General features: G+C 42.0%; 1 protein-coding gene across 1 annotated transcript in view; it reads right to left on the bottom strand.

Annotated features, from left to right (window-relative positions):
- Positions 1 to 24,036, bottom strand: part of LOC144797941 (vomeronasal type-2 receptor 1-like) — a 34,309-nt gene extending 10,273 nt beyond the window's left edge. Inside the window, exons 1-3 of the mRNA XM_078668745.1 lie at positions 23,082 to 24,036; positions 6,434 to 6,560; positions 2,350 to 2,641 (exon numbers count right to left, since the gene is read on the bottom strand). Of these exons, the coding sequence (XP_078524871.1) occupies positions 2,350 to 2,641; positions 6,434 to 6,560; positions 23,082 to 24,036 (1,374 nt within the window). The remainder of the gene's footprint in view (positions 1 to 2,349; positions 2,642 to 6,433; positions 6,561 to 23,081) is intronic.
- Positions 24,037 to 24,604: the final 568 nt, after the last annotated feature.

The raw sequence follows: 24,604 nt of genomic DNA, 5'->3' as shown, positions 1-24,604 counted from the left end.
AGGATGCGCCCTCCACTGTGGCGGGCGCATCCTAAACCCCCCCACGGGACCCCCGCCCTTATGGAGGGCGGTCCCATCACATGATGGGATGGTAGGCGGACTAAGTCCGCCCGCCATCCTAATGGACCCCTTATAGTTTGTAGATGCTCATAGTGGCCTCATATAGGGTCTTGTCTAATTAATACTCATTGGGTAGGATGATTTGGAATTTTTCGCAAAAAAATTACTTTTTGCTTTGGGTCATTAGTAGAAGAGTAACATATAGAAAAACCTTGATGGACGGCTAACAGATAATTAGGTGTCACATTTCCGTATGGTGCATTGGGAACTACTATTAGTACACCGAGACCCTTGTTGCTGTGGCTGTGTGGTAGAGCATCATGACTTTAGTTAAGAACATTTGTTTTAAAGAGTAAGAGACGTTTTCCAAAAATACAATTTCATACATGACGAGAAGCAAAAATGGAGAAAACACAGGTGAAGATGCTCCATGTTTGTTGCAGGCTGAATTCCCATCTCCAGGGAAAAAATATTTTTATTTTCATGTTGGAATATTTCTAGTAATAACATCAGCTTTTGCAGCCTTGCATAACCTTGAAACCCAGACACATTATCACGTCAATTCACTATTCTCTTTTATAGTGTTTGCTCTTTCGGACTATCAGTCAAGATGTTTTAACAAATATCAACTATTACAGAGCACTTAACAGTATGTCAGTTTATTGCAATTGTTTGCTCAAGATTTTATTTTTACATCCCCAGTAACTGATTGGACCATCGAGGAACAATTTTTAAGAGCCAAAGGTTTTTAATAAGTTGGTGACAAAGAGTCTGACTTTGAATCAAATGTTTGGAACAGAGGTGATCAAAATGTACAAATTCAGGCTCAGGACTGAAAAACCGTAACACATTTCAAAAGCCCATGAGGTAATAAAATAAATGTAAGTAGTATATGTATATTATACGCATATCCTAATATATGGCCTGGATTCAACCCACTTCGATTTACATCACAGTGGCGTTTACTTGTGACACAGTAAATGACACTTTTGTAGCTCCTTCCATACCTTGCAAATTGTGATTGTATTGAATTCTTGAGAGGTAGTTCCCTGACAAAAAAATGTAATTAGTGAAAGCCTACCTTATTTGATAATAATGCATGGAATCCTGCAATCGCTGTATAGAAGCATGTCTCTAATCTCCTTATTACAGGTGACTTGTGACACACATAGTAGCCTGTAATAAAGAAATGACAAAACCCCTCAACTGTTATGACTTATTACAGTTGAGGTCTAACATTTCATTACCTTCTGCCAGAGCCAAGAGGAAAGGCAGTTCACAGAGCATATGTACAATTTCAGTTTCAAAAACAAAAATTAAACATGATTTTTCCTTCTTCTGTACAGTTTCTCCAGCTGAGCAATGATAAGCAGAAAGGAGGATTTTATGGCAACATGTGTCTTTATTAAATTTTAGGAAAGTAGAACATCTCTTCAGGTTTCTACACATTCTGAGTTACAGTATTTTTGTTTAGAAAACAGACTTGAATTAAACTAATTCTAATATCTTTTTACAACAAATAACTCACTGCATTTTGGGATGTTTGACTTTTCACTAAAGATTTACCTTATATTCATGTTTACAAATATCCTATCTCTTTCATTTGAAAGAGCAACACCCAAGGGTGTAAGTGGTTTGCAGGAAGGGTGATGGTGTAACCATGTATTATAAGGAATACAATAGTCCTTGCAATACATCACAAGAATATTGCAAGAAACCTTGGAGACCCATAATCTTATAAAGGAACCAACTCTTTGGCCTTGTTCCTCTACATGGTCATGGACTCCTTGGTGACCTTCAGTGTAAGGCAAAGAGTGTTTTGTCCTAAATACATATGATACTTTCATATATTGCTTTTCCTGAATTGTTTTAAATGTTGTTCTTCAAATGAATGATTAATATGATCTTGTAATAAAAGATTGGGCCTGCAATTGTGCGTCTTTAAAGTAAAGGTTTGTGTCTTTTTCATAAATCTTGACATGCGTTTTGTAAAGTCCCACTGGCAGCATCCCAATGGCAGCATTTTAGGAGAGTTTTGCGTCTCTACTTATCTTATTAGAATTTCTAGGCTTTAGGTAGATAGCTCCTTTGGTTTATGTATCATTCAGTTTTGTATTTCTTCACCATCTAGCTTTGGCTTCAATCACTTTGAATATGTTTCAGTGACATGTTTATTGTTACATCATAGGTTATCCCATTCGTTTCAATCTCACACATCACTCGTTGATGTCCCATCAATTGTATTGATGTGATATAAACCTTCTGTAACAGATCCCTATTTATTCGTACCTGGGGGAGCATATAAAGACCCAAGACCCGGGCTATGGCAATGGAGCACGATGATCCACCATCTCCAACCATTCCTGCGATATCACGATTCCGATGGCACTTGTAGTTTGGAACTGGCCTCCATGACCCTGTTAGTGCCCAGAATGTTCCTTCCACAGCCCGTTGCCTTGTTAAGCAGGAGTCATAGATATGGAAGCCGAGGGTAATATTGGGCAATATGTCAGGGTCTCTATTTATCTCTTCAACAGCAAACACCAAGGCCTGCAGACACTGGTAATCTAGCAAACCAAACCTGGGAAATTACACATCACACTTGAGAGAAAATACAGAGCATTCTGTTGAAAAGCATGTGAACGTCATGAGAATTTGTCACTTGAATGTACATTTTACAATAGTCAAAGATGCTTGCTAGAATTCTCCCTTATCATCCACCATGATTTGAAGTGTTTACATTGAATTTAATTCTCAAAATTAAAAGCATTAATATTTATGTAACAAAATGTATGTGCATGATCAAAGATGGAAGCGTTGGTCATGTCTGAGAGTTGCATTGAAAGAATTAAGAAGTGCATACATTGCAAAGGTTTAAATGAGCATTCATGCATCTCACTCAACTTTCCAGGTACCAGCCTCAAACTCATGGATGTAGAAACCTCCGTGTTTCTAGCGATGGTCCCACCACTATGAATAAGGTAGGACAACTGTCACTGTCAACTGATGGTCTTGTGGTGGAACAATTGCGAGGTCAGAGATTTCCAACAACAATGTCAGCTGAGGTCACACCATCATCAACTCAGAACTTCCCAGATACAAAGTAGAGAGAGGGGAAGTGAAAAGGTGATGTGGCAGGAGCACCAAGATTTTACAGTGGTGCTACCGCTTTGCTAAACTCTAAATTAGCCCCAAAATGTATTTTCCTAAGATATTTCAGTGATGTCAGATGTGGATACAATGGTCATAAAATGTTTAAAATACAGCAAATACATTTCTAATACTTTATAAAATCTTGCATGACCATTGTGCTTATTCATAGATAATACATCTACACTTTTTTCTGAACATTCAGTTAGTGAGAGAAAAGGCATGGAAGTACATGAGCTCACATTTAAACAAAAAATATTAAATCTTGAGCTGACCTCGAATTATGCCTTGTGTTTGGGATGTACATCTGACTTCAGCTGAGTAAAATCATTTAATGACCATTTACTTATAGGTCCTGCGTATCCTGCATTGACATAGAGACTGTAGTTGTCTGGCAACAAGTGTGGGACCTATCATAATATACTAACAAAGTTTCTTTCATGCCCACTCCATTCCTGCCCTTTATTTTTAGTTTGAAGGGGATGGACCAGGTGGTTTGAGAGGCACAAGGTGACTTTGGAGATTTGCCAATCTGAAATGGTCATGTCCTCATGCTGCCATTTCCAGTTTAGTGTAGGAGGAGGAGACAACTAAACCCTTCTAACCTCTAGCTCATCTGAATGCATACTTTATGTATATTTAATGTCACATATGATGTAAGCATGCAAACACAAAATAGATTCTGGAATATATCTGTTTCCAACTCAAAAACTGTTGGGCGCTTTTAATGTTTTTTGCAGAACTGGCCACACTATAAGGGGCATGGTTTAGAGTCAGGCAGACAGTGTCATTCATTGCAAATGTGCTAGAGTATGTTGCCTAACAAACCCTTGGTTTTCCTGTCTCATTTAGAGATGGGTGGACCTTAATTACAGTGAGTATCACTTCACAATTACAAGTAGTTGTATGTTTAATGCTTTGTTTTGCAATTGGAAGGTTACTTAGCTAAAAACCAAAGGGGGCACTATTTGTGCCAGGCGAAACATTAGAAAAAACAACCATAATCCATTTTCTTTCCTTGGAAGTATGTTGAGGACTACTGTTCTTAAAGCATGTTTTTGAGAAAAACAATTACTGTATAACTCTGGCATTCTGGAGAATATTTTAATTCAAACAGTATCAGTGGAGATACACAGTGTTGATTAAAGCACATTTTGACATTCCTTCTTGCACAGTCTCAATGCTGCACTGAATCTGAGTTACATGTAAGGATACTAAATAGTCTTCAGTGCTGGGTTGCTCTATACAACTATTACTTAAATGACATGCTACTTTGCTTAGAACAGAAGCTGCATCACCATTCTAGGACTGCAACACTGCTATCTTCTCCCCATATACACATGCATATCCTGCTTTGTTAAATGTCCACCTGTTCTAGGGACAGCATGGAGACCACAGTCATAAATTACATAACTATTGCATCTTTCCATTCTTCCTAATTTGAATGTTTTCTATGTGGCTATTGTAATTGAGGTTTACCTCATATACCTTTCTGCTTAGAACTAGCAATAGACTATCACACCACTCCTAAACTCAGGATATGTATTTCTAGACACGTCGTACCCTTGCAATCCATTATCAGCAACTAAAACATGGGATAAAGAATGACAATCAGACAGTCAAAGAGCAAGGAGAACACATGTTAATTTTCGATTGTTAGGAAGATGTTAAAGGATTGATCAAGTAGTATTAGCCATATGTAAATGACTGCAAGTCAGAGCTGCTGCTCTGCTGCCATGGATACGGAATCACCCTCTTATTTGTATGGCCCCCATCCATGGACATTCCTCTAGCTTTATCTAAACAAATCTTAAATCTAAGCGTAATCGTGTGCTTCAACTTATATCAGCTCCCCCAGAGTAATAGTGTAATGAAGGCGATACTTGCCTTTGAATCATCTTCTGTAAAATCCTGAACCAACTATGCCACAGTGAATCTCCCACATCTTTTCATTGGCTGTCTCCCATGTGGACTACTTTAATTGAGATTTACATAAGCCACCTTGTCAAAGTGGTTACCACACTTCAGGGAGTTCTAATCAATGCATGTTGATCATCACTTTGCTCAATTACCAAGAAAAACATTTCTTGACAGTTGATGACCCGCCATTGGCTCCCAATAAAGTAAAGTATAGCATGAGGATACTATGCCTTATTCATACATTATTATTCCATTGAGGATCACTGCATCTCCCTAGATTAATTGCACCATACTACTCCACCAAACATCTAAATTGGACTACCACAACAGAGCCCCTCAACAATTTGCCAAGACTCAAGCCTTTTGGTTTTTAAACCTTGCAAGTTCTAGGATCATCCTTGTGGCACCCGTCACCCATAACTCTTTCACAGAAATCAGACACCAGGACACTCAGGAAATAAATCAATATCATCTGTTCAGAAAGACTTCGGATCTTTCTCACGGCTATATGTCCGATTATCGTCTACTGAATTTTAGGCTGGTACAAATATAGTCTCTTAAGTATCACTTACATAGTTATTGGCACACGGGGTGCAGATTTCCTATTATTTATTCCAATGGACAACATTTTTGTAAACAATTTTTAGGACAGAATATTATTGTCAGAAAATATTCTGACAACTATATTCTTGTAAAACACACAAGGTGATGACGGAATGTGGCACATTGGCAAAACTTTCACCACCAGTCACAGATCTGGGTTTAATCCATCGTTATGTTGCTTACCACGTCACCCCAGTTCAGACATGGCCATATGCAAATCAGTCTTGACCCTGTGCCTCATGGGAACAGTCCAGCCCGAACTGCAAAGCCATGTCTTCCCTGGACCGGAATCAAGCATCCTAGGACCGGTTTCTGGCTATCAGCCGTCATCAGCCAGGATAGCTTGACTCCAGTGGTGTTGTGAGCATCGGAACCACATCTGGGCATACCCTTCCCACATAGGGCGAACAGCAAAACACACAAGGTGATGGACGGAATATTTTTGCAACTATATGCTTATTCCATACCCTTCATCATCCTTTTAATGTCTTCACCTGACATTGATTTTCAAAAGCATCTAGAGTTAAACAGCTTAGTGGTTACCTATTTAATTGTGATAATAAACCCCCCCTTCCTAAAAATAATACAAAAACTGGAATAGGATGCATGGTGACTGATTCAGTCAAACTGGTGGTTGGAACAACCCCACTTTGAACCGGATGACTATGTTGAAGACAAAGACAAAATAAGAATATCTTACCTTTGGCAAGTGATTGGGGGAGGATTGTCTGTGAAGTAGATTTCTTGGTAAAGCCTGTCAGTATGAACATTAAAGATCCCACCAATGAGAATATCTCCATCTTGTGACAGTCCTGTCACCTCAGATTCTTGAAGATGACACATGAGCGTAGTAGTCTGGTCAACACGCTCTGGCCACAGAGAGGTTATTAGTAAGCAGAGGAAGGTGTTTGTGCTCGAAGGAAGTTTCACAAAACATTTCAAGTCCATGTTTTTCCTCAACCATAGAAAAAGGTCTTCAGACCAAATCTATTTTCTCTTTTTTGCATTATCTATTCCTAGGAGAGCATAATAAGGAGAAAAAGCAGTTAAGAGGCAGTTAATAAATGTCGTTCATTGTTTTACCATGGTAAAAATAGTGCTAATACATATTTACTTTAAAATCCAATACTTAACCTAAAGTTTATCAATATTACAATGACTCTGACCATCTCAAAATGTGATATATTATACTTTTCTAACCCTTGCAAGTTCTAGAATCATCCTTCTGGCACCCTCTAACCATACCTCTTTGACAGAAAGCATAGAGCGTATTAGCACCAACTCTGTTCAACCTATATATTAATAGGCTGATTAAGATGCTAGCAGACTGCCATGGAGATCACCCCAAGATTGCAGAGGATAAGGATTTGTCTATATTTGCTGACAACACCTTACTTGTATTCAGGACCCCCTGGGGCTACAAAATGTACTTGGCCAATTTCTAGCTGCATGTTGGAAATATTGACTGGAAGTCAGCATAATCAAAACAAATTTTTTGACTTTTAACCCACATAGATCATTCGGAGGCAAGGTCAAATTAGGGGATACTTTTGGGAGCAAGTAAAACAATTGGGGGTTAGGTTCTCAACTTTCACGGTCCCCCGCAAATTTGCCAGATATAAAAAATTGAAAACCTCTCCTTTTAGGCCACTTATCCTGGCAAAAGAAATCTATCGGGCAAACGGTATTGGTGCAGCGTTTTGTGGTGCAGAGCTACGGGGCCTGAATTACCTTGGGGCCCTTGAAAAAATTGAGAACACCTTCATAAGATCAATCCTCAAACTTCCTCATAATGCAACATTAACCCCTATCTGTCTGGATCTAGAAAGAAAAAACATAGTGCATGTGGCCGTATTTAGACAGCTTGCTTATTGGATAAGAAGATGGATGAATAATTCACCACTCACCCCGGAGACAATCATTTTGTGATGTAATTGTACTAGATACCAATGGGAGTACACCCTGGTTGAAATATATAAAGAAGGGGTTGATCAGACTGGGATTCAGCGAACTTTGGTCCAATTCAGAACACATACAGAGAAAGACCTTAAAGTGCCTTAAAAAGAGATACTGGAACCCTATCAGTGGTCTATGGTTGAGTCATAGTTCTGTCGGGGGGTGAACAGGGATGTTTCTGGATTTTAAAGACAATATGAAATGTGAGGAATATTTAAACCCTATTGAATCACAGCATTAAAAAATATTGCATTTGGTGGATTTCCGGTATGGTATCCTTCCAGTAAACGGGTTCCGCAGCAGATGGAAAGGTTGTGGCATCACCAACGTGCCCCTCATTCTTGTCTTGCTCTAAAACAATTGAACATTTTATTTTCTGGGTGTCCCAGACATACTGATATTAGTACGACTTGGATATTCCCACTCTGTTGCATTTTATCTATGAGATCCTTAAAGGCCACTATTCGAATCCTCAAATGTGATAGTACAGAGTGGTTGTCTCACGTTGTCTAGATACCCGTCATATGCATGTTAGATGAGATCTAAGAACAGGAAATAATCCAATAGGACATGTATCTGATTCTCCTCTCCAAATGAACTGCATTTTTGCTATTTTCTATGAAAGTTTGACGTTTTCCCTTTAAATATATGATATTCCCCTACATGAGAGCAAGAATTTTAAGAAGGCTTGCTGTTGAAATTAAATGCACAAGCACTTTTTGGTTTACAATGAAATTGATGATCTAATGATCTGTCATCTCTTCTAAGGCTGCCATGCCAAGGATAGATTGCAGTCTATACTAATGCAACAGCACTTTAGGTAAATACATTTATATTGTCATTTTAGTGTTGCTATTTATGGAGTATTTTGAACTGTTTTATTTTGAGAGCATTCAGTGTAAAGGTCAACTCCTCAATTTGAAGAGGGTGGTGAATTTAAACTAGTGAGCTATTATAAGTCTTGTTAATTGTTTATAGGTTTAAGGACACATTAGACTGTAAATGTTGTGCCTCTTCAATGGCATATAAGACACAGTTAGAGTCCAGCTATGAATCAGTGCACTAGCACTATTGGATATACATTAAACTAACACTATTGGGTAAAGAATGCACTAAGAACACTTTATTGCAAGACATTTTGTTAATGAGTTAATGTATTCTATGTCCTGTTCAAAATACCATCACCCAATTGATTGCTTGGATATATAGCTATATTTTAGAGCATAAAGGAAGTTATGATTGTCTATTGTATATATCCCTGTGCTTTTATACTGAACTTTTACAAACTGAATAAAGGTATTACTACTGCTACTTTCTGCTGCACAAATTCGGATCCAATATTGCAAGAGCAATGTTAAGTCTTTTGAATAAACAAAAAGTGCAATGAAAGGACACATTGTTGGCAAGATGGCGGTCGCGTAGGAGGCCGTTAGCAGTGCTAGCTGTGGCAGAGCGTCTTTAGAGACGGCAGCATTGAGACTACCCATGTAGATTAAAGCACTGTGGTACCCCCCTCCGTGACCCCCCGTGGCCCCCCCATATCCTGATGCAACCCCTCCGCACTAGAAATCTCTTAAAATGAACGGAGCTGTACCTCATTAAGTGCCTCATCAAGTAGTATTTGTGGCAGTTTCTGGTGCGACTCGGAGGCGACGACACTGAAGATCTCTCCCGCCCACTCACCACAGATCCATTCCCCCGACCCGCTGGCGAATAGGAGAGGAAGGGGCAGAGCAAGCATCAAAAATCGCTCGGCGGGTCCATCGGTAGCAGACTTGCTCCGTTGGGCGAAGGACACACAAGGAGAAGTGGGTGCGGCTGTGCCTGGGCGGATATCACGGGCCTGGGTGGATGGGATTTCACATAGCGGCAATGAGGTGAGCCTACAGACTGTTTGTGATGGATACCGGCTTGGCTCAGATGGCGTGGCATTAAAGGTGCAGATACATAAGCTCAGCCATAAAGTAATATGACTATTCGCTCTCAAGCAGAAGAACATGGCGATAAAAATGGCGATAAAATTGGCGAGAATACTTCAGTCTTAACGCCTATAATCTCTGGGAGAACAGGGGAAGTTTCTCCACCAGAAATGACTGTTAATTTAGAACTGCCCGCGAGCCAAAGCAATAACATCAGCAATACTGTTAGCACCAAAATAATGAATGCCAGGAAAAAATTGGGGGAATTAGAAATGGGCCAGAAAAAGATGCTCAAAGTAGTAAACTCCCTAGAGGTGCCACCAATGAAAACATTGAAGATAATGACAGGATTGAAACACTGGTTGTAACTGAACAAAACAAGGCTGATGCAGATAAGGATAAAGATCCCAGTGACTGCTTCTATTCGGTATCCGAAGGAGCTGAATGGTCAGATGACATGATGAGTTCATCTCAGGTGGAGAGCAACCTAAAATCCGACCCCAAAGATAGTGACGAAAATTTGCCATCTACTACGAAAAAAACTAAAAAGACGGCCACACAGAGTGGTATCCAAAACAGGGAGAGGAAGGATTTGAGATGGAATAATTTTCCACTCTGCCACTCTCCAGAACGCTCCCTGGGAAACTGCCACTGGTGGAATCAGACGGGGCCCCCACACTGGATACATTCCATCAAGCCATACTTGGGCACAGGGAAGAATCGTGGCAAGACAGTAGGAAAACCCATGCGGGGATGAGAAAAATGCAGGGGGCTAAGAGGAAACTGTCTAAAGTCTGCGCAAGTATGGGGGATAGAGTGACGAACCTGGAAGAAAGAATTGTGGCGACGGAAATGGACGCAACAAATGCGGTGGCCCAGGTAGAGTCACAGGGAGCCAAAATAAAGGATATTCAATTGAAACTTGAAGAGTTCGAAAACCAACAGAGAAGAAACAACCTCAGGGTGTTGGGAATCCAGGAGGGATTGGAGGGGTCCGACACCAGATCGTATATAATTGATCTGGTGTCTCTCCCCTGTCAGAGCCGTCTGCAAGCGCCATGAGACTCTTTGGACGTGATATGTGCGCGATACAAATATCCCTAACTTGACTTGACTTGATCTCTTCAAGGAAGCCTTCCCAGAACTGAAAGACTGGAACTGGTCTAAAGAGATACAAAGAGCCCATCGGATGCCGCTTAAATTAAGAACACCAGCAAAAGAAGGCGATAAAGCCTGGGCTATACTTGTGTTCTTTGGGAACTTTGTTCTACGTCAAGCAATATCGGATAAAGCGAGGCCAGAATCTAAAAGAGTCATCCGAGGGATCTCATTCTTTGTGCGGCCTGATTTATGCCACTCTACAGTGGAAAGGCGCTGGAGATTGAGACAATTTATTAAGCCGCTCCAAGAGAAAAGTGTACAAGTTTATTTTATTAATCCAGCCCAGTTTAAGATTATCAATCAGGGGAATAAGCTCTATTTTGCGTCAGAGATTAAAGCAAAAGAGTACTTGGACTCTCTTGAAAAATGAAGCTGGAGGGGCTTATGTAGTTAAATAATGTTGCAAGTATGAGATCTTACAGTGGAACCTTCTTAGGATCAGCACCTAACATAAAGTAGCCCCAGATGATAATTATTACCCCCACTGGTTTCACAGGGGTTCGTGTGCACACTGAATAGCACCCACTGTAACAATGCTGGTTCCCCAGGGAACAAAATCAGTTAAGTATAACAGCACAGGTGTACCACAGTATTTAACATAAGACAAGTCAGTATTTGATATACAGTTCCAATGAGTCACGGAGATCGAAGTTCCTCAGTTTGATTTCTTTATTTCTAATAAAAAAAGGAAGCACCATACAGCCGACGCGTTTCGTCCCTAAGAGGGACTTCTTCAGGGCTGTTTAGACAAAAATATATGAACAAACATATATAAGACACCTATAAAAACATTTATAAAAACATATGCATATATACATATATACATAAGAACATTAAAAGGCCTAACCAGATTCAACACCATGTTTTCCTATTTAACAGATTCAAGAAGGTGTTGTCTATGTCTTATCAGCTCTATTGCAGATAAAAAAAAAACATGGACAAACAGACAACGTGAACATTAATTGATGTATAGATAATCTCTTTGTATCCATTATCTCTGTATTGGGTTTGAAGCATAACCAGTTGCTAGAATGCATATTCTAGAGCACCAGAGGTGCTCAAAATGTTTATTTGAGAGAACATGCGAGAGGGAGAGAAAGTGGAGAATTGAAAACCAACAAGGGAGAAATGGGAAGAACTGATTTGGAGAATGAAATGAGAGGATACATATCAGTTTAAAGAGAGAAAGAGATATAGTGGTGAATAGTACGATTCTTACTGCAGATAACCAATTGGGACAACCGGTTGAACCTTAAACTCCCCATGAATCTAATTTGGTTCACTGCCATAAGAGAATGTGACCTGAAGCATCCGAGACAGTCAAGAATCAAAACACGCTATATATGGTATTATGTATTCTAACTTGGCAACAGATACAACGCTACAACTATTTGATAAAGAGAGTGGGAGAAAGAGAAGAACTGAAAGCAATTCAGGCTGAAATATACCTTATGCTGATAAGAAGAGTCTTCAAAAAGATGGTATAATAAATGAAGATCTAAGGAAGTGGCACCGCTAATGATGGAGAGGGTCGTCTCGCCAGGTCTAGAAATTTGAGTAATGACATAATCAGTTGACCTATGCACGGTACTACAATGTTATGGATTAGATACTAAATATCAACTTGAATCGGTAAAAAAACTTACTGAGGACAAGAGATCCAATGATAATCCAATAGAAATAACCGTGATGTTCAGTGTTACAGATATGTGTGGGTCCAAGCGGATGGATCTATATATGATGAACAGATCTGTGGACAGAAGGGTGGAGCCATTAATAATATCCCCCTGATGGAATCAAATCTCTTCAGTTCACCCAATAAGAGTTAAAATCAATCAAACATAGATCATAAAGGTCTACTAAGTTGCAAATCTCCAAGGGATAGGATAGCCATCCCAATGTATAACAACATAGGTTTATGATGTACCGAGCGTAATGTACGGGAGGCCGTGAGCAATGGAAACACAAGATAATCATAGTCTCCATAAGTCTGAAATACAGGTAGCCCCTGCTGTATTATGGTAGTGCAATAATTTCCAAAAGGAGGGGGTAAAGCACCAAAAGGTTTAAGGAACAGCTGTCTGCTTACCTAACTGTCATCCATATCAGATATACGAACCCACAGCATAAAGACACTCATGCAAAATATGTATGGTAGAAAATGCCCAAATCTGCAAAATACAGAGGAGACGAAAAAGGAGGTATTATACCCCAACATCTCGAAATATAAGCCTAGTGCTTAATAAGCAGAAAAAACTCAGCCATATAATGACATATAGCCACAAGTATCAAGAGAGTCCCAGCAAGCAATTGCCTTAAACTGCAGTGCACTGCATTCCCTTTGCTCCATGAAACAATCCCAAGATGCGAGCATCCATATCCATATTACTAGGGAAAGGTCGTGTAAACACCCCAGCAACTCTCCCTTAGTTTATTATGGAGAGTGTACAGGGAAAAATGCCCTTCCCCACCCAAAGGATACCAGTATGTAAGCTAAGGGGCTGACTTTTGGTGAGTTAAAACTGATCAAATACACTCATCCTGTCTCAATATAAAACTACAAAGACCCAACTTGTGTCCTCTCAGAATGAATGGAGGCGTCCTGGTAGTCAAAATCTAATTGGCTGTAGCAAAGAAAAACAAAGAGTACCCACATTCCCAGATAGGGTAAATAATGTGAGTTGTGGTGCTAACAATGTATGAAGTGATTGATAGCAAAAGCTCCACATCTGGGTGCAAGATAAAAGATTTCCCACCCCACGTCTTACCGTGATTTATTAAGCACGATCTGTAGTGTCAACGCCCGCCCCGCAGTGACCGCGATGAGTCTTCCAGCAAGGAATAAAATGCGAGTGCTGCGGCTTCGTTTATATAGCGCGCTACATCAGGTAAGTAATAACACCTGTGAAATGCCAAGCTCGGAGGGTCAAGCTAGGTCATGTGACTTGGTGAACGCGGGTGGCGGCCATCTTGGAATGGATAGAGATATGCGGTTCAAACCCAGGGGAGGTGTGCAGCAAGAGTATTAATTTCACAAATGTCAATTCAATCCGCATTAAAACTAATAAGGAAAAACGCCCTAAATCACGCTTGGACCAATCCTAATAAAAAACACGAAAAAGGTTATTTTATGTGACTACAAAAGTAGAAATATATTATATATTGGTATTAAGGAAAATGCCAGCAAGCGAAACTAGATATAGTCACGCTCGGCGTCTATGGAAAACAAAGCATTGGGTGACCAAAGAGTTAAGGAACCCACCAAATAGTGTAATCTGAGGGCAAGCGGAATCAGCGTGAAAAGCGGCAGCCATCTTGTCATGAGTATATGTATATTGGGAAGCACCTGAAAGATACTAAATTTATTCAGCTTGGGTTATCTCACTTCAAAACCTTACCAATAATATAGCAGCTTGATCACCGAATCAGGTGAATATATCATATAAGGCAAAGCGAACGCCTGAGATCAAGATGAGCACCCCCTAAGATTGTAGCATCAAGAGCAGATAGGCTTTAAGAGAGTAAAGCCAGTCTGCATGGTTCGAGTAGAGAGTTAAAATATAGGCATATAATAAGAGTGATGTAATGCATTCAGACATTCAAAATAACCATACACAGAGTACGTGAAACAAAGAAAGAGAACGAAGAACAATTTACACCACAGCAATGGAGACACATTTCAAGTAAAATCGACATGTACAAACATGACCCAACAATTACCCATCATATGAATGGGGGTACATGTATCAAACTAGTTCGTAGAAGCAAGAGAAAGTCATCATTAATCTGTATTTTGACAATTTTAAGTGACTCAAACATGATCCCATATTTGTCATCATCAATCTGTGTGTTGACAATTTAAAGTAAAACAAACATGATCCCATATTTGACTTCAGACAAGGAGGAATGTCTATGACCCCCATGGCAAGAAGCAGCTAGACGGGAGCCTATAAGTAGGGGGTATTTGATAGTGCTGGCAATTGGACATTTAACTTAGGCCATGAATTGGACATTTAACTTAGGCCATGAATTACTACACCCTTGCAGGCTGGAAGTCAATTTTGAGTGATACAAGGGTTGGCTCCACGTATAGCTAAAAATACCCATCAATGAACATGGAGATTTTGCTGCCCCTATTCATTTTGGATTTTTATTTCTTAGTCTCTCTTGGTGGTCATTCAGTTCTCTAAATAATTAGTTAAATTCTTTATAGAGAGCGACTAAGACCCAAAGCTGGCCAAGGGTTACAGTAGAAGCAAGATTTCACCACTTGTCAGGTTAATCCAAAAAACAGTGCCGTTCATCCTCACTATTGTGACCCAGGTCCATACAGCGTAATCTGCATATCCATCCCGCCTCCTTCTTTCGCAGGGCTAGTTTCCTATTACCGCCCCTTTGATGCACAGGCTCATGATCAATTCCAATGAACCAAAAGTTTTCTTCTGATGTGTGGTTTTTAAATACTGTTGCTCCACTGTAAGATTGGTGGAAGAGGGAGTTGTGGGGGAGGTGGGGGGTCGATGGGGTGGGGGGGTGAGGGGGGGTGAAGGTGCTATTGTTCTATTCTGTTTTGATTATTATGGTATTCACTTAAGGTGGGTTCATTTAGGTCTCGTTAGGGTCTGTTTATTGTTTGAAAATGATGGCCAGTCCCTAGCACAGCGCATCACATGCACAGACTTAGGGCTGAGCGCCGCGTTGGGGTGGTTGGAGGGTGGAGGGTGGGGTGGGTATGGTGGGGTGGTGTTTCACTGGGAAAGGGGAGAATAGGGGAAAAAATCTAAGTACCTAGTACGATGCTTTGTGCAGTTGGATTCATGAAAGGTTTTGGAGATATTTGAATTGGCGGAAAGAAACGACGGGGGATAAATTACAAAGATATAATGGGGAAGCTTAAGATCTGTTCTATTAATATTGGGGGCCTGAATGATTGGAATAAAAGACAGGGGATGGCCCATCTTTTTTTATAAGAGGGTATGATGTGCTAGAATGCTCCACACAAACCTCTAATATTAGAGGAGTGGCTATAATGGCTAAGTCAGGTTTGGGGGGGCAGACGTCATATGGCAGATATCCATGGTCGGTGGGTAGTGGTTGAATTGGAGCTGGGTTTTACACTTTGCACTACATATGGATCCAATCAGGATGATCCGGAAGTCTTTGATAATTTGGAGTTGGAATTAGTAAATTGGCCAAGCCCCCTTGTAGTTTGTGGGGATTTTAATATCTCAGCAGATTTTACAGAGATGGGTATGAACACCCCATATCATGGACGGAAGACTAAGGTATTTCGAGGTTTAAGCTGATTGACTAAAACTCACAGGCTGTTGGATGTGTGGGGGGAAAAGGACCCCGATAACCCTGGGTTTACGTATTTCTTTTGTCCCTTTAAAAAGTTTTCCAAACTGGATTATTTTTTTATTTCAGTTATGGAGGCAAACAGAATAGAAAGCTACCAAAAGTCATCTCTGACGATAACCCTTTAATCCTACAATATGATATTGATATCTTACCTAGGCCTCCTCTAAGGTAGACCTTTGAGAGAAGACTGCTAGCCGACAGCAAATTCATTGATCACTTAAAGAGCTGTGCAAAACTTTTTTGATACCAATCATAACAGTACATCCCGAAATATGGTATGGGACTCGTTCAAAGGAACTTCGAGAGGGGAGATAATTAGTTATTCCACCGGGCTAAGGAGAAAAGCTAAGGCCCAGAATGAGAACCTTCTGACTCAACTGGCAGAGGCAGAAGAATTACATGTTAGAGCTATAGTCGGGGGCGGGAGGTTGCTGGGAGCCAGCAGAAAGTCTTGGTTATTAAAGCTGAGTTAAACAAACTGATAGCCCAAAGAGCCACCGATGAATATCAAATACATAGGGGATCGATGTATGAAACTGGGGAGCAGGCGGGTAAACTTCTGGCTCTAATGATGAAGCAGAAGGGTCGTAGAAATGTTATTAAAAGTATCCGTGAGGAGGGTCAGGACTATTCAGATCCAGAGGAGATTCGAGATGTTTTTAAGAATTATTATCAGGCTTTATATAAAGAGGAGGCTAGGACAGACTTTTTTAGTACAATGTCTGACGATCTGGGTCCTAAATTGGCTGAGCAGGATAGACTGGCACTGGATGAGGATCTATCAAGAGAGGAAGTAGTTGAAGCAATAAGGGCTCCAGCATCAGGAAAAGCCATAGGACCAGATGGTATACCACTGGAATTATATAAGTGCTTACAGGATATTATAGTACCCATGTTGGTGGATTTGTTTAACGGCATAATCTATACTAAGGACACTCCAAACTCATGGAAAGAAACAAACATTGTTGTCTTTCACAAAAAGGGCAAACCCAAGGAGGATCCCGGAGCTTGCCGGCCAATATCCCTCATAAATTTCGATACCAAGATATATGCCAAGGTTTGGCCAAAAGATTAGGAAAGGTCATTGCCGGCTTTGTCTCCCTGTGGCACCATGGGTTAATCCCAGGTCGAGGAACAATGGACCATATTAGACGGGTCATCACTATATTGGATGTGCATGCTGCTGCGGGGAGACGTATGGCAATGATCCTTCTAGATGCCGAGAAGGCATTTGACCGCGTGACATGGACATTTTTATGGGGAATATTGGAGCGGTGGGATTTCGGCCCCAAGATAATGAAAGCCGTTAAAGCTATGTATGTCAGACCTAGGGCTAGGATTCAGCTGATGGGGGGTAGCTCGGAAGAAATTTTATTTCTCGCGGGACTCGGCAGGGCTGCCCCTGTTCCCCAATACTTTTTGACCTTTACATCGATCCCCTGATTCGTAGGGTTTTAGGCTGCGAGGCAATAAAACCAGTAGTGTGTAAGGACAATGAGACTAAACTTTTGGCCTATGCCGATGATCTGGCTATAATTACCACAGATCCATCTGCGGCAATGATAGCTCTCACGCTTATGGCTAGGGACTTTGGTAGTTATTCTGGTTATTTCCTGAATCAAAATAAAACCCAAATAGTTTGCACCAATAATATTGATAGACAGGTGGGAGGGATGTTGATTCGGCAATCTATTTAGGGATCAGGATAACACCGGTAATTAATCTTATTATTGAAGAAAATTTTGCCCCACTGGTTGCTTCCATTGTACAGGAGTTAAAAAGAATAGAAACTATCCATCTGTCTATAATAGGTTGAGTCAACGCATCGAAGATGACCCTGCTCCCTAAAATGTTATATCACTTTCGTTTGATCCTGCTTGTGGTAGGAGAGGGCTGGATAAAGAATATAGAGTCAATATTTTCGAATTTTATTTGGTCCTATGGTAAAATCTGAAGATCTTTGAGGTATCTATCACTTCCACAAGAAAGAGGCGGGCTAGCAGCCCCCAACATTAGATTTTACCATTGGGCCTGTCTTCTGAGCCAGATGGCTATATTGTTTGACCCTTCTGTTAATCCCACTGAGTCTTTGCATGGGAAGGGTAATCCTCCATCCATTTTTTAATTACTCGTGGTTAGGGATGCTCATGGTCTGTAGCTGGGTAGAACAGAGAGATGTTACTACATTAAAACTCGGTATAAGGTATTGGATGGAATCTGGAGAATATGGAAAGCTGCCCAGAAAGTATTGGTAATTCCGAAAATGGATTATTATACGCCATTGTGGAACTCTAGTATTTTCCCAGAGTTTAGTAATGATCGGATGGGGAAGCAACAAGGAATTAGAACAGTAAATGATATCTTTGAAATGGATATGGATAATCTAATGACTTTTACTGCTATCCAATGTAAATTTGATATCCCATCTAATCATGGGTTTAAGTACCTCCAGATTTACCAAACACTGTTGGGCATTAGACCTTGGATCCATCCAGGAGGCAAAGTAAATATGATTGATTAACTGTTAGACGGTGGAGTTAGAATTAAAGTGATTTATAAAGCCTTAATAGATCTGGTACAAGATGATATGGATAAATGTGAGACGTCTTCGATGGGGAAATTGGGTGATCCTGATTTTGACTTAGATAAAACATTACAACTTGCAGGCAAATTAGTTAGCTCCACGAATCTAAGAGCACAACAATATAAAGTTCTTTTTAGTTTGTATTTTACCCCTGCTAAGTTATTTCAATGGGGTAAAAGGGAGGATGACAAATGCCCAAGATGCCACGGAGGGCCGGCTGACCTGATCCACATGTTTTATCATTGTGAAAAAGTAAAGGGAATAGGCACTGAGATCGAGAAGTTCTGGGAGGGGCTGCTAGGTACCCATATTATCCTATCCCCTACCCATATGATATCAGATTCTGATAGTAATCTAGCCCTTGATAGTGATAAGGAGGCCTTTGTGTTTATATGTGTGGCAGTCCTTCGGATCTTGGTGGCGGCAGGATGGAAGGATAGTGCAGCACCTACTTTCCAGATGTGGTTAGCTATTTTGCTAGGTATTCATAACATCGATACCTCTCTTTATAAACGGAGAGGGAGGAGGAGTAGGGAATTGTGCCTCTACATCTGGGCTCCCCTTGCTCTATGGAGAGAGTCCTCCCACTAGGGTACCCTTATGTATATATATGAATTTGTTCCCCCGACTTTTTCTATTTGATTATATTAATCAAATATTAATATATTATGAATTTCTGCCGATTCTCTGACGTTTAACTATGTTTTACTACTGCATTGATGATATGTAATCTTTTATTGAATTGATGTGTTTATTGTAATGTACCAGGTATAAGAATACAATTTAAGAAAATTAAAAAGAAAGCACACGTTGTTAGCAAGAGTGACAGTGTCTTTCAAGTGATAATGGACCAAAACGTTTAACCAATTATAAGAGATATAGTGAGGTAGTAACATAGGTCATATTCAATACATGGGGCCTTATTTATGAAGGCGTTGCGCCGCCGGTGCGTCACTTTTTCCCATGTTAAAAGTGACGCACCGGCGGCGCAAGGCCTTCATAAATAAGGCCCATGATCTATTTGAATTAAGAGAGGAGGACGTAACCGCTATTATTTTTATTGATCCTTTTTATCGTTTTCCTGTGATGTATCAATACATTTTCCATTTTTGGTGTACACTGGGGAAAATATTACATGATGACTGTCATAGACATAATTTTTTTTTTTTTTTTTTTTTTTTAAACCTTTATTGTACCGTTAATTTGCACACAGCTGCTGGCCTACAACCCTTAGGGCCGGCCGCCATCACAATCGTAAATCCACAGTGTAATAAGGTAAAGGTGTATGTTAAATGTCATTCCCTTGCCGCATGTGACAGCACCTAAAAGCAAAAAGGTACAGTTCTCGCGATATGTCGCTGATCAATATAGGTTTTTGGTTTTCTATTTTGTAACAAAAACAACAACACAGAAACAAAAGAAATCACATTGCGGTCGTTCATTTTAGATTAATGTCTCGCATTAGCTGAGTAAAGAAGCGCTCCTCTGGTGCAACCTATCCTAGGTCCCTCCAGGACTGCACAAAAAACGTGACTATATAACAATAATGGAACTCTCCTGGATGCAGCTCCCTAGGTGTCCCCCCCTTCAGGTCCCTTAATGACTTCATCTAAGTCCTCGGACTGCTTTGCGACCCGTGGTCACCCTTCCCTGTGGATTCCATGGAGTTTGCTAGTCCTCCACCCCCTCCTCATCTGATAATTCTTGGTCCTCCTCTGGCAAAGGATCACAGATCTCTCCTCTATACACATTCCACGGAGTCCAAATTTTGTTCCATTTCCCCGGACAGGCCCGGCCAGAGTATACAGCCCTTTCCGTCACCATCACCCTGTCCATGTTTAAACACCATTGTGATTTCGTTGGCACTTCCGCCGCCCCCCCAGCGCTGTGCGATGTCTCGCTTGGCTATCATCATACCTAATGTTGCCCAGAGTTGACCCCGCCTGGATAATTCGTTAGGACCCCAAACATCTAGTAGGCATTGACGTGGCTCGGGGGTTAGGGAGGTCTCTAGTGTTTGTGATATCGTTCGCATTATTTGCCTCCAGTATTCCTGGATACGCGGGCAGTCCCATATTGTGTGGAAGAACGTGCCCTCCTCCCCACACTCGCGCAGGAAATAAGGATGTTGTGCCCTGTGTATGCGGTGTAACGTGGTCCTTGTGTAATAAACTCTATGTAGAATTTTCAGTTGTACCAGTCGCAATCTTGCGGAGATACCCACTTCTTTTGGAGACGCCATCGCCTCATTACATTCGTGTTCGTCCATTGTATTTACGTCACCCTCCCATTTCTCTTTCAAAGGTGTCATCGGGTCCGGTAAGTTGTTGAGCATTTTACGATATGTAAGTGATGTTGCACGTTCAATCATGAAGTCCGTGAGGAGGCGATCCTCAAGCGGGGACGACTCCGGCACCACAGTTTCAGGGGGGATGGCAGTGAGGAGTGCGTGCCGTATCTGAATATATCTGTATGACTCCCTCTCTCCGAGGTCGTATAGTTCCTTCAATCTGGCAAATGGGACCACCTCTCCCCTTTCCCATAGGTCACCTACCGTTGATATTCCTATAGTGTCCCAGTGTAGAAATCCTCTACTGTGTCTCAGGTTTCCCAGGGCCCGAGAGTCCCACAGTGGTGTGAGCTTGGTTATTCTCCCCTTCCATCCTAGGGCTGCTGTCGCCGTATGCCACAGCGTTGCAGTAAGTCTGGTGGGCCCTTCCAATCTACGCACTTTTCTCTGATCGTACAGTGGGGCCAGCAGGCTATTGACGTCTAATTGTGCCCTAGCAGCCTGGAATGCCGGATCTTTTTGGGGAGCATGGATCCATTGATTAATGGGTTTCAGCTGCGCCGCCCAATAATATAATTTCAAATTAGGCAACGCAATACCGCCATCGAACCAATCCCTGTGTAGTTTGGCCTGTGCAATGCGTGCCGGGATGTTCCCCCATAATAGATTCAACACCAATGCCGCCACTTTCCCAAAGTAACTCGGTGCCACCGGATACGGCGTGTTTTCCAGTATATATAGGAAGTGGGGCAGAGACACCATTTTATAAAGCGCAGCTTTCCCAAATAGCGTCAGAGGCAGCCCCGCCCAGAACTTAACGTCTTGTTTAAGTCGTTCCATGGGAGGCACCAAATTTTTACGTACGAATTCCGCTGGGTCCCTTGTAACATGGATGCCCAAGTATTTAAAAGAGGAGCCGGCTGCCTTTAGAGGGCATTCCGCACTCAGTATTGGGGCGGGACCCTTCAGAACATACATCTCCGATTTGTTTCAGTTCAGCGTGTATCCCGATATTTTACCATGGCTATCACAAAGAGTCAGGAGCGCCGGCACCCCATGTTCTGGGTCTGTGAGGTACACCAGCATGTCGTCTGTATATAGGGAGAGCCTGTCCTCCCAGCCCTCCGCCCAGCGTATCCCTTTCAGCAGCGGTGTTGCTCTTATCAAGGTGCCAGAGGCTCCAATGCGATTGCAAAAAGCAATGGTGAGAGGGGACAACCCTGATGGGTGCCCCTCCCCAGAGGGAATGTTCGCGAGATGTGGCCATTTGCCACCACCTGCGCCACCGGATGAGCGTACAATAGTCTTACCCATGCTATAAACTTGGGGCCAAAGCCCAGGCAGGCCAGGACCTCAAACAAATAGTTCCATTCCACCAGATCAAAGGCCATCTTTGCATCCAGTGCAAGTATTACCGCTGGCGCAGGAATCGATTCCGCCTTCGCCAGTACCCCGTGCACTCGTCGCAGATTTAGTGCCGTGTTTCTGTGAGGCATAAATCCGGATTGGTCCGGGTGTATGAGATCGGGCAGATGCGGCACAAGTCGGGTCGCCAGGAGTTTGGCGAGGATTTTAACTTCCGCATTAAGTAATGAAATAGGGCGGTATGAGGAACAATCCTCTGGCGGTTTCCCCGGCTTGGGGATTGCTACTATGGAGGCCAGTCTCTGATCTGGTGGAAGCACACCTTTCCCCAGACACTCCTTAAACATCGCTAGTAGATGTTTACTTAGCCTCTCTGGTGCTGTCTGATACCATTCAATAGGAATGCCATTAGGTCCGAGCGCCTTGCCGGATTTCAATGCACGTATAGCTAAGTGTATCTCCTCCGTAGTGATGTCGGCCTCTAGTTCTTCGGCAGTCTCTGGTTATAGTGTTTGGACCTCGATCTGCCCTAATGCCGCCCTAGCCATTTCTGCCGTGACTTCCCACTCCGGGGTGTATACCTCTTCGAAGTGCGTCGCGAGCGTCTCAACTATTTGTTCCGGGCTCGTGTGTACCTCCCCTAGTTTGTCCCTCACCTATTGTATACCTCTGGAACTTCCCCCCCTCTTGTCCAACCACGCCAACATCTTACCCGCTTTGTCCCCTACCTCGTAAATCCTGTTCTGCATATCAGTGATGTGTCCCTTAACCTGATTCCGAACATGATCCGTGTACATCTGTTGTTGGAGGTGTGCATGGGACGTGTCCGGAGTGGGATGCGCTTCATGCGCTGCTGCCTTACCCCTCAGTGTTAACTCCAGTCTATTTAGCTCATCCGCTTTCTCTCTTTTATAGCCCGTGATGGAGTTTATGGCTTGCCCCCTGAACACCGCCTTGTACGCTTCCCATATAACCTCCGAAGAGCACACCGAGGCAACATTTTCCGCGAAGTACTGCGTCGTCGCCTCTACGAGGGCCCTCCGAACCTGGGGGACCTTAAAGTATGCAGCCTGTATGGGGTATATTCGTTTGCGAGATTTCTCCTGAGTGGAAACCGTCAGGGTAATAGGTGAGTGGTCTGATATTCCCCTCGGATGAATTTCTATGGTGTCTACGTGCTGGATACCATTGCCCAACGCTAGGAAATGGTTGATTCTCGACATGCTGCCATAGACAGTGGAGTGAAACGTGTATTGCCTAGCCTGAGGGTGGGCATGTCTCCATATGTCGATCAGACCCATAGCCGTCAGAAAACATTGGAAGCGGGAAGGTCCTCCAGTGGGTGCAATCGTTGGGAACCTATCCAACTGCGTGTCCACTGTAGCATTAAAGTCTCCCCCAAGAATAACATCCCCCTCGGGAAGAGTTAGTAAAAAGTCTGCTAGTGCCGGGAGTTTCACGGAATGAAGCGCCGGGGGAATGTATATCGAGACCAGGTTCAGGAGTCTACCCTCCCACTGTCCTTGCAAGGCTGCAAAACACCCTTGTCCGTCAGTCTTAGTGCTCAGTGGTATGAAGTGTGAGGATTTCTGGATTAGAATGCCCGTCCCCCGTGACCCTGACGTAAACTCCGAATGGGCTATCATCTTGTACCCTCTCGTATCCATGGCTTTGGTTGACCCCCCCGTTAGGTGCGTCTCCTGCAGGAGTGCTGTTATATCCTGATCATCTCCTTCCCTGCTGCTCAGCCTGTATGTGTGTGATGTCATTGGAATGTTACTGTGTGCATGATTTGAATGTGTGGTCAGTTTGATTGAGTGGGCTGAGCAGCTGGATGCTGCTCCCGGTGGGGCCTGATTCCTTACTCCTTATTACTCTCCTTTTACTTAATTTTAACTAATAAATATCAACTTAAGAATACCAACGTCTACTGGATCTTCTTACCTTACAATATACATTTTCTACATTTGCAACAATGGCGACGAGGGAGAAAGAACTACGTGTGCAAGAACTAAATTTACAATATGGAACTACAAGATATGAAGAAAAGTTTTTAAATGAAGACAATCAACGCTTTTTGATGCCCCACCGGTGTCATGTCACATCTGACAGCCTACAGGAAACATCAATAAAGGTATGTTTCAAGCGTTGGTCTTTGTGCAGATTATTAAATTTTAAACTAGGAGATTTATTGGCAAGAGCGTCAAAATTTCGAGTTATGACTGTTGTCAGAGA

This window comes from Lissotriton helveticus, chromosome 12 (genome assembly GCF_964261635.1).
Source record: "Lissotriton helveticus chromosome 12, aLisHel1.1, whole genome shotgun sequence".
In the NCBI taxonomy this organism is placed as follows: Eukaryota; Metazoa; Chordata; class Amphibia; order Caudata; family Salamandridae; genus Lissotriton; species Lissotriton helveticus.
This window is presented reverse-complemented; position numbering and strand designations above follow the sequence as displayed.